An 11,304-nucleotide genomic window follows, 5' to 3' on the forward strand; every position below is an offset into this window, starting at 1 on the left:
AACCACCCAAACCATCATTGCAACTTGCCTGTTTGCTGTGCTTGAATTGGAGATTCGGAAACGCACCTGCTCAATGGCACTCTTTACAAGGGGATCATTAGGACTCACTGAAGGATGCACAACAAATTCTACCTGTTCAGAGCAGCAGAAATAAACAAAAGGTATTTATGAGATATTGGCTCTTAATCAGCTGCATAAATTATCAGATATTAACAGACACTTAATTAACAGTAGCCGCAATGGATGAATCCTATGAAGGTTTAATAATTCACAGAATATGAACACTTCTGGATCAAAACTCCCGTTGCTAGTTTATATTAAGCAAGAGGCCAGACCTACGGTCTCTGTACCAACAGTTAACGTCATTTCTACAAACCTTAGTTTTTTTGGTTTTTAAAATCTGAACTATTTGGGGAACAACCACTTCAACTTGCAAATATTAGAGTGAAAGGGATAAATGAAAAGCCATACCTTGTAAGACCAAACTAATACATACTGTTGCTGAAAGTACACGCACAATTCAGACTAGTAAGATTTCATATGTGCTCCACAGTAATTGTGCAGCAGGTAATTTTCAATAGATTCTCTCCCTGCTTATGAACAATTCACACTAGAGTTACAATGACTAGTCTCATCGTTATAACTACAGACATTTTACCTCCATAAACCTCAGTAACAGTGGATTTTTGTTTTTAAAAAAATAGATCACATACTATAAATTTCAACTTAGAAGCTAACTTAGGATTTATCATATACTCTTGGATTTCAAAAAGGGATTAAATAGAATTGCGTTGCAGCCTGACAGTGCAGGGAGAGAACCATGGACTGCATAACCAATAAGCAGTAGAACCTCTTAGAAGTGAGATTCAGAGACTTTTATCTCTGGACTATTCCTTGGTCTCACAATTATCTGCAGTACAATAATTGAAAGCACTAATCTGGTTTTCACAGTAGCTTAGTTTGGGACACGTAGCTTCTGGGCAGCTTGACTGTGGGTTCTGCTACAAAGAGTCATCCATATATTTCAGCAAAAAGACCCAAAACATTTTGACAAATCAGAAGGTTGTGAGAAAAGCTGTTTCTGCTGCCAGGGTTTGTGCAGTCACCTTTTTACTAATGCCATCTTGAATGACTGTAGTACGATAGAGTCTGAGGAGTCCTTCTCGTGCCAGCTTCTGTACCAGTCGTACAATAGACTTTTTGCAGCATTTAGTGGAGACACCTTCTTGCTTCTCTTGATCCATGACCATTTTCTGAAGCCTAAAAGATGCAAAAAATACCTGGCATTTTAAGCCCAGCAATGCTCCAAACTGCCTAAGCAGTTTGTTAGAGGATGCGAAGTGAAAGGATATTTCCCTATTTCAACAATTACTTCTCACTTTTCCCTTTTGCTGCAGGTAACTGGTAATTTAGCTTTAAATTTCAGCTTTATTTCCTTTATAATCAAGCTTATCCTTTTTATGTGAGGACTGCTGTTATGATGACAGCAAATTCTCAATGCCAGATTTCTCTGTGTATGGCTATAGTGCCATTACGAATGCAGCCTCCCTAGGGTCAGGAAAACCTACAGCTTTTTCTAACTGTCGATTAAACGTATGCAGTTTTTATTTCCACTTCTGACCTCAGTTCAGCTTGGGGCAGAAAGAGTTTACTTAGTGGCCTTCAGAGCTCAGAAACTACACATGCATTCACAATATAGATACTCATAGCCCATCACTTGAAGCCAGCTCACTTCTTCCCTTGTAGCAGTCCGCAGGAGTGCACCCACACCCGACTCTCCTAATGCCTGTTCACACACATTTTTTCACAAATGCCCCAGGCCCTATTTCTAACTCTTTCAATCCTGGAGAAGGATTGACTCTCTCAATCTGAAAAAGATTTGGAAAGGTATTAAAGGAATGAGGCAATAAGCAAGTGTATGCAGAGACTTCAACTTTTGAAAAAGAATGCCACATCCTGGTAACTAACGTAACTGGAGTGACAGCACCAGCAAGTTTCCTTGGTAGACACTGGGGAGGGGTGGAACTTTCACCGGTGCTGGGGGAACCTCTAAGCTACTGAAGGGGACAGCTGAGACTTGAAATATCTTCTGAGCCTGCACTTGGATGCAACTAGATCAGTGATGAAGGTGGTATCAGAAGACAGGGCTCTAGTTTCACAACACTCTGCAATTGAACTAGGTGACAGGTTTCAAAATTCTCAAACCAGAGGAGAATAAGGCCATGATTTCTTACTAAATTCCTGTATCAACCAGTCCTGTGTCTATTTACATGCCAGGATCTTATGTGTTAACACAGAAGATGAATGGTGCAGTCATATTTGCCACAATAGAATCATGCTAGTTTGGAAGCCACAACAACAGGAAAGCACCAGAATTTCCATTTCTCTGTGAAGGTGAATCTTAAAGATGTTACAGCGTTCAGGGAAGTATCTTTAATGCAGATAAGGCAAGCCATGAGATGACAGAAGACCATCCCACAAAGTTGCAAAGAAAAGTAAACTTTCAGCACCCCACTAGAATCCTAGTGACCAATGACTGACATGAAGGTAAGAGTCTCTACAATGAATGACAGAATAACATAGGAACTATTTTTGAAACCATACAGAAATAAAAACTTATGCAGATGAAAGAATCCTCAAGCAGGGGAGTGCTGTGCTGGCACACTGTGAAAGGAAGAAAAAAGTTCTCTGATCTCTATTTATGGGACATACACCATATAAAAATTCACTCATATAATTATCCGTACAGAACTTTTATTGCTTCCAAACAGCTGATTAATTTTTAAAATCCAGTATAACTGCAACACCTCCCCATTCCATGTGCCAACACTACAGCATACAGTGCCGTCGGGGACAAGAAAAGCCACCAATGGAATAAGCACACATCATCGCTGAAGTAATGCTTACGCTACCAAAATGCATCAGGCCCCCAGTACGCCACTTTCAGACAGACTCACGTGAACAAGCTTTCAATAAGTCGGAGGTTTCGAACAGCTTCCACAATGAGATTTCGGCGCTTCAGCAGCCTGTACGTTTCGTGAGATCTCTCCACTGCTGTAGCTTTGGAACGCTTTTCCTTCTTTTGGCCACAAGTCTTCTAGTGCACAGCATGGACAAAACAAAAATTCTACATGAACTACCCAATGCCTTCAGCCTAATGCTGGTTCCTCACACAGTAGCAGCTGAGGAGTTCGGAATTTGGATGTATCTACTTGTAACAAACTAGTCAGATGGGGATTATCTTTTATATCCTCTTCACAGGCAGGGAATGAAGGTAGAAACTAAGATTTCTATGCAGTTAAATGCAGAGATTTATGCACTTTCTCTGCCCATCCCACATCCGGAGCCATTTGGACTTGAGAATTTTGGCCTAGAAAGACGGTAACTGCCTTAACATCGTGCTGAGTCCAAGCCAACACATCCTGTCTCTCAGAAAGGCTTCTTGTCCCAGGCTCAGTCCTGCAGCAGTGAGGCTACACAATTTTCACGTCAAAACCCTGGTTTAGACAGACCAGATGATATGCAGCACTGGTGTGCAGACATAGACATTAAGTGATGACACGCATTAAGTCAACACAGGGAATTTGGAGAGCACCAGGGAACTAACCCTGAACTGTATTTTGGACATCTACTTTCCCAGCTCCCGCAATAATTTTCACTTGTAACTATAATGCAGCCAAAAGATGAATGTACTTTGAAATTATATTTAAAAACCTCACACAATCCCATAAATAAATACAAAAATTGTAGCTTGAAGTCGTGCTGTAAAAGTATATAACTTAGCTTAGCCAGCCGGTACCAACAATATTAAAACATGATCTTACCTTAGGGTCTTCAAGTCTGACCTCCTCCACCACAGCAACACCCCCATCTTCTTCTGTGGAATGAGCGCAGGTAGAAATGTTGGGCTCCTGCTTTAGAGTTTCCAAAGTAGGACTCTCCCCTGAAACGCTGTCTGGGAGCTCATCGGGCTCTTCAAGAATTTGAGGGGAAGGCAGCTTCTTCCCCCGAGACTTCACAGCTGTTGGTTTTGAGCCTGGTTGAAGAGCAAACAGCCTTGTAATTGTTCTGCTATCGGTTTCCTGTAAACATTTAGCTTCTCTCTCTCTTAAAGGGCTTCCCCCATCCACCCAGGTAACTGTACTTAAAAGCATTCTGCTACGTTTTTCACATATTCTTCTATCCTGCTGGAAGCAGTGGTTTGATCATGAGTGACTGCATTCAGTCTCCAAAAGCAAAGTTTAAAAAAAGTGAACTCTATGTCATCAAATAATCCTCTCCATGCAGAAGCATCTTCAGAGGCAGACTTAGAAGACCAAGAAGGGCCAGATTAGCTTATCCAGAAGCTGCTCTCTGAAGAAAGGAGAGTTTGTGTCAAAGATTCTCAAGCACTGCCAGAAACATGACTCTTCTGACTCAAAGCAGAACAAGGATTTAGTATTACTCCAGAAATAATCTACATAAGAAATGGAGATCTGTTCTCCTCTCTTCCCTTGGAGTTTATCAGAGAAGTTGTAGGAACACTCAGATAGTTAAAATAAAAAAATAAAACATATGCTCTTTAAAATATGCCCCCAAGAGGTATTAGCTTTCACATCAAGATGTTCCAAATAACTAAAGAAAAAGATGAAGCAATTAGCTTCAGGAGACAAGATATTTTGTTATCAGGTGAGTAAGGCTGTGGGTCAAGTCATCCTAAGCCTATTGCTGCTTCAAAGTAGTTAAGTTACCATCTTATCTGCTCTCAGATGAGAAGTCAGTATTACTCTATGTAAACTCACCCCACTTGAAGGTTTGCATCAGTACACGAACAAATGTATTTTACACAGGCTCTAAGGCTCAATACCAGACACTTCCAACTAAAAAAACACTGGAAAAAGGGGAAGAATTTTCATATATTACAATTAAAAAAAAAACACCTTAATGGCTGGTCTGTCAGCTCCTGTGCTACCTCCTGCACCTAGGATGATATCTTACATACCCAATGGAGTGAAATGATGCATTTTATCGAGAGGCACAGCCTGTCTTTTTCCTTAGTGAGGAAGAAATAAAGTGTTTCAAGAAATGCAAAGTGTGTTCAGATCCCTTCTGAAGTCTTCAAAGACTTTAAATGCTAGAGCTCTACCAAGATGGTGCTCTCCAATGGGCACAGCCTGAGCTGTAAGATATTTTGAGAAACGGAGTCCATGACAGATACCTTGTCAGTTCATCACAGAACATCCAAGGCAGATATAAAGTTTATCCAAGGATGTTGTTTCTCTCAGCAGCTTAAGCCAACCTGACGGCTAGCTACCACAGCCTCCTCACTATGCTCGTTTTATAGCCACACAGTCCTGCCTCCTTCCTTTGAACCGTTTGGCAATTTGTCTGACCCTCTGCAGAATCATTTCAGCTCTTCAAGCTGCCAGAAATATAACTAAATATCCAAGGAGAAAGGTGTGTGAGCCCATTTCATTTACATGGGTAAAAGGTGAGAAATGACATAGGGCTAAGGAGAATCAAACTCTTCCGGTGATTGGCGATAGTCACAAACATTCTTTGGCACACACAAACACCAGAGCAGACTTCAGCCCTAAGAATCTCCAGAGACTACCGCACCTAGAGCATTCCAAAACATAACACTTTGGGTGAAAAAAGTGTCAAAAAAGCATGGAAATATTCAAATAAGTGTAAAAATAAATACATGATCAAATACTTTAATGGAAGCTAATAGCATATGATTTTTTTCTTTAATAACAGGATCCATAATAAAAATGCAAGGTTGTTTCCAAATTTCAAAATCATGATCTACCTTTAGCTGGTGCTGATTGATGGTTATCATCCTGGAAACTTAATTTCAACAGAGAACCAGAGTTGGCTTTCTGACCTTTTCCTTTCTTCTTGCCATCTTTCCCTTCTTCTTCATTGTCAGACTCCGAGACCAAAGTATCATCTTCTCCGGGAGACACATCTTCCACAGGTGGAGAATCTTCTGGCACTAGAGCCAAAGTAACTGTAGCTAACTGCTCACTCCTAGCCTTCTCTCTCTCAAACTGACGGTTTAAATCACTCTCCTCTGCAAAAATGTATGAAATATACTTTGTTGTCCTTTGCCGACCTTCATCCTCCATAAAACCCTAAGGAAATAGTTGGAATGTTATTTTAGCACCTTACTTCTTCATTCTTGCAGTCTGTTCTCCAGCACCAGTGGGAAAATTTTCTAACTGTTCTCCCCTCACATCAAAAGACATCATGTTATTATTCTTTCTTTCTTTCTAATAAAAATGTTGACTAACCTTAACATATAGAAATCAGAAGAAATACCATGCTTGAAAAATAAGTCTGCATTACCTGCATACTAGAATGAAACGCCTACAGTATGTGGGATGTAGAGGAGTCCAAAGAAGAACAAACTATATGTATTCAGACTAGAAATCAATTTTTTCAGAAAAATTAGCTGTGAAATAACTGCAACACAGAAGTTACCACAGCAAATCAGACTTAAGTGGAACTGCTGTTGCTCTGTCAACTACAATAGGTGCTTTCAAGTATCTAGAAACTCAAACACTTAGCTTATCAATAAGGGAAGATTTCATCTTCACAGTTGACTTTGGAAAAAGTATGTTTAGATATTCCAATGGCTTATATATTGTTTTTTTTTTAATTCAACAGAACTTTTCACCAAATGACAAGATCGTACTTAAAAAAATTCTCTACTGTGGGAAGATGGCAATTATCTCACCTTTGTGAAAAGGGGCAGGTGGGTGCATGCAAGAAATGATAGCTGAATTCATTCATCTTGTTGAAATGAAAAGAATATTCAATGTTTGGAAATAAGGAGTTTAATCACCATAACCTCTACAAAAGTAACTGTTTTTTTCCGGAATTTACTGTTATTTTCAAAAGGGAAGTAGATTAATGATTTTAAACATACAGTGTCTGCTACAAGATCCTTCAGTAGAGGATGTTGCAAATAGAAGTTGTCTTAGAATAAAAAATTAAGCAAAGTGGCTGTTTTGAGTTGAGAGATATTTATGTTCATCTCCATGAAGTACCAGCCCCAGGCCACTTGGGTTACCACTGACTACAGTGAATGACTTAAGTCACTGAGGCCGGTTTCTCTGCCCCATCTCTTTTTGGAGGGCAGACCTGCATCACGGTGCTGGGAACAGTGTTTCTCTGGAATGCTGTGAAGCTGCGTCCGGCAGAATCCCACCAGCTGCTGTGGACTACCAGAACGTGTGCTTGATACGGATGGAAAATGTGAGGCCATGTGCATTTTTCCCCATGATCTTGATTACTTAAGCATCTAGTCACAAAAGTCAAGGCAGCTAACCAGGAAACAACAAAAAGGCATGCTGGAAGAGCAGATGTGACATTCTAACAGCTAGGCCTAGTCCCCAGATTACAGGAGGTTAAAACCTTAATACTTTTTGAACACTTGTCTTACGTTCCTTTTCCTCGATTGAAGTCAATCAATCTTACCAGGACTCTTTCACTGTCAATTCTCAAATCACTGCTGTTTCTGTTGTTTGAGATTAACAATGTTATAAAATTACCACAGTAACCACAATTTTATCTCCAGTTTCAGTAAGTACCTAAATTATTTTATTTTAACCTTACCTTGACAACTTTGTACCTCTCCAGAAGGCGACAGAGCATCCTTGCTTCCAGCTTCCCCACATTCATAGCCAAGCGAATTTCTGCCTGAGAAATACCTTTGGTTCCCCTACTTTCAACTGTTTCAGAAAGGAAAACCAGAAAATATCTCAGGGAAATAACCTGATTGAGTTATATATACATATATTTGCATATAAATTTCTATTTGCTATGAATAACTGTACATGCCAGAACATAAAAGTCAACATTCCCCACTAACAACTAAAGACATTTTCACACACATATACAATATACATCACATACTGTCATGCAACACAGTTTTACATGAAGCAGTGCCCCAGCAGAATGGGGTTTGAAGGTGATAGCTTCAGGTTAAAAGCAGGTGTGAATTCTTCCCCTGACAGCTTTCCACAGTTAGACATTAATTTCTCCATTATGAAAGGAAAAGAGATGAAAGAAGGATTACTCTTTTCTTCATCACCTTTTCTCATCCCACCACAACATCCTGTTTCTACCACGCTGTTTTATTTGGGTGGTATTGAGGAGTTGATAAGCTTCCAGGGAGGGCTAACAGGTGACAGCACCTATAGCTCCAGTCTAATCTGAACATAAAGCTCGTCTTTTCCATGAAAAAGTGACACTTTCTGATACATAAAAAGCAATGAGAACTTAAAAAACCCTCACAGTATATACCTTTCTTTTATACATACAAGGAGTAAGAAGGCAAAGGGAAAAAAATCTTTAGCATGACTTACTACATCACCTACTTAGCTCATAAGCCTGGGTGAGCATATCTCTTTCGCAAACAATATCCACAGGCTGAACGGCTTTTGTAATGATCTCCTCTTCATCATCATCATGATAATCTTCCATTTTCTTCCGAAACTCCTTTAGTAATTTAAGGCAACGGACCATGACATCAGTCCCTGCGAACACGAGTGTTACTAACAACTCTTAAGAAAATGCAGGGTGTGTGCACATGTTTAAACCATTTTATTTCTTTCATCAGCACAAAGCAGTAGTAGTGCAATGGGAACAAACGACCAAAGACAACTGTTTACTTCTAGGAAAGGTTTGCAACAGCTTTTCCATCGATACAGATCTGTCAAAATACCAACTAGCTGAATTTTTGGGGTGCTCCAAACCTTCACATGTGTCAGCATTAGGACTGCCCAATACAGTGATTTATGAGCAGAATGGAAAACACTGCAATAACAGGAAAAATTTCAACAGCACAAAAAAATCAATTAAAGGATTAAGAACTGATCCACAGTGTTACATCTTCAGAACACATATCCGACAGATCACTCCTTGGGTATAAAACCACTCTTTTTTTTTTTCTACAGACTCAAAGCATCTTTCACTTTCTATAAGTGCAAGTCACATAATCAAAGAATACCGTACATGTGAAGATACAGAATTCGTTCAGTAAAATACCTGATTGCAAAACTGTTCCTTAACACAGGACTGCCTTTCCTCAGCAAGTGATCAAAGTGGATACTAGTTGGTGGGCCCTGTGAAGTACTGCCATGAGTTCCCAATATTTAAAAATCCCAGGACCTAAAAGAACTGTCCGTTTATCTCACGTCCTAGCACTTTCTTCTATATTTGTATGCATGCGCATTGGAGGAAGCATGCACCAAACCACTAGCATCCCAAAGAAAAGGTTCAAATAGAAAAGTCCTGCCCCATCCAGTAAGATCTTACAGTATAACTGAAATGTTGGACCTGTACAACACAACTGCACATCACTTTGAGAAGAGGTTCTCAGCCTTGGCTGATTCCACAACACGTGGTATCAGGTATATTATGGAAGCTTTATGTGCAACCATGTATGAGCAGCTGAGTTTCTAGATTTCTTGTCCAAAGTCCTCACCTATTCTCTGCACCTAGGGAATGGCTACATTTGTTAACATATATAGTGTACTATAATTATATGCAATGAAAACTGAGGCACAAAAACTAAGGTGGTTGTATACAAGGACAGAACACACTGCTGCCCACCAGCCACAAGAGTCTCATACATGACTGAATTCCCCATCTTAACATGTTTCTGTGCGCTGACTGTACCGTAGTAACTCTCCACCTACTTTACCCTTCCAGGATCTCATAGAAGAGTGGGGACTTCAGAAGAGCTGCAGCAATCCTGCTCCCTGATGTAAGGATGACCTACTATCATGAGACTCCTCTAGCTGCTGTTGAAAACCGAAGAGCCCAGTGGTAAGCTAAAACTAGGTTACTCTACATTGCCAGCTTATCAAGTTGCAGCGATTCAGCAGCTACTGCAGAAGTGGCCAATTCATCCTGCAGCAGTGGGTGGGAACACCTACAGCCATCTCTATTCCTCTGGTACAGCCCTGCTGTGAAAAACGCCCCGTGAAAGCTGTAGTTGAAATCATTAAGGTTTCAACTGATGAATTTTACCTTATGTATATATATGATCAGTTACTGAAGCCTAGCTGATGTGAAGTTACTCCACAGTAACTTAATCATGTGACTGAGCTCCAGGTCAGACATTTCCATTATTTTTCATCAGTCGGAATCCTTTTCCTGCCAGTATCCGAAGGTACTGCTTAGGATAGTAATTAAGTGCTGACATTTTGGTAGGGCTGCAGGCACTGTTATCACATCCTCTGCTTTTCTACAGCCCATTAATTTTCACTTGAAGCAGTATTTGGAAAAAAAAACACACACCCAACCCAAAAAACCCCACGAAAAACTCATTCCTTTTACTTTAGTTCCTTTTAGCAGATGCTCTGGCTTCACCCTCAGCATGTCCCTGCTTCTCCCTTTCTATCTTTGGTTTCCTGTGTAACTCCAAAGATTAAGTTATCTTGATCTCTGATGAAAATCAGCTATTATTAATTAATCCTAGTTTAATGCCTAGTGTTTTAAGGCATTTTTGTGGATTTTCAACTTTTATGTCTAAGATGGAATTGAACTGAAAGATTCATCAGGTGACATTTTTCATGACAAACTTTAGTAAGTGCTGCTGCTCTTGTACCAATATCTGACAAAACATGAAACATCTACTGTCTTATGGATTGCCACCAAGTTAATAAACAGACTTGTATTTTCTTGTCTTCTAAGTAAATACTTTAAGAGGAAGCTAGATTTTTTTACTACTGATTATAAACTATCTTTTAGGAATACTATCTAGTCTTTTGTGTTTTATTTGCAGATGTCTTCAGCTCATTAGAACATCTCTGAAACTTAAATCAGTATAAGGAAGTATAAACAAATACAGCCTTCTGCAATACTACTCAAAAGAGTGTAAGAGAATCTAGATTTTTGTCAGTGACAATGCTAAATGGTGTGATGTAAAGGTATCCCTGTCATACAAGCCACTGTATGTTAAGACACTTAATCAAACCATAAATACATTAACTATGTACAATACATATTTTGTAAAAGTTTGATGATAATTTTCCCCACATCTATTTTATTGTAACTGATCTATTCTAGAATATTTGAGAATCTCCACTGCCTTCTTGAAACTGTGAACTTAAAATGAATTCTCCTGTGTAAAACTCCCTCTGATATTCTCATGGGTGGACCTGTGTATTTCATGACAAATGAACTCCTTCAATCACTCCCTTATTTATTCAGTACAGTGTGGGGTGGGAGATTTCTCTCTGAATCATGCTAGATGCTGCACCTGCTTCTGGCTGTTGCTTCTCTTTCTTCATAATACAATTTCCCTAC

At 39.6% G+C, this 11,304-nt stretch overlaps 1 protein-coding gene across 1 annotated transcript in view; it reads right to left on the minus strand.

Annotated features, from left to right (window-relative positions):
- GTF3C1 (general transcription factor IIIC, polypeptide 1, alpha 220kDa) overlaps nucleotides 1-11,304 on the minus strand; it is a gene marked incomplete at its 5' end in the record, with an annotated part of 42,176 nt that overhangs the window by 26,591 nt on the left and 4,281 nt on the right. The window contains 7 exons of the mRNA XM_010292210.1: nucleotides 29-132; nucleotides 1,107-1,260; nucleotides 2,958-3,094; nucleotides 3,825-4,036; nucleotides 5,792-6,116; nucleotides 7,603-7,718; nucleotides 8,367-8,525. Of these exons, the coding sequence (XP_010290512.1) occupies nucleotides 29-132; nucleotides 1,107-1,260; nucleotides 2,958-3,094; nucleotides 3,825-4,036; nucleotides 5,792-6,116; nucleotides 7,603-7,718; nucleotides 8,367-8,525 (1,207 nt within the window). The remainder of the gene's footprint in view (nucleotides 1-28; nucleotides 133-1,106; nucleotides 1,261-2,957; nucleotides 3,095-3,824; nucleotides 4,037-5,791; nucleotides 6,117-7,602; nucleotides 7,719-8,366; nucleotides 8,526-11,304) is intronic.

The sequence above is a fragment of the Phaethon lepturus genome, unplaced genomic scaffold, assembly GCF_000687285.1.
Source record: "Phaethon lepturus isolate BGI_N335 unplaced genomic scaffold, ASM68728v1 scaffold13818, whole genome shotgun sequence".
Taxonomy (NCBI): domain Eukaryota; kingdom Metazoa; phylum Chordata; class Aves; order Phaethontiformes; family Phaethontidae; genus Phaethon; species Phaethon lepturus.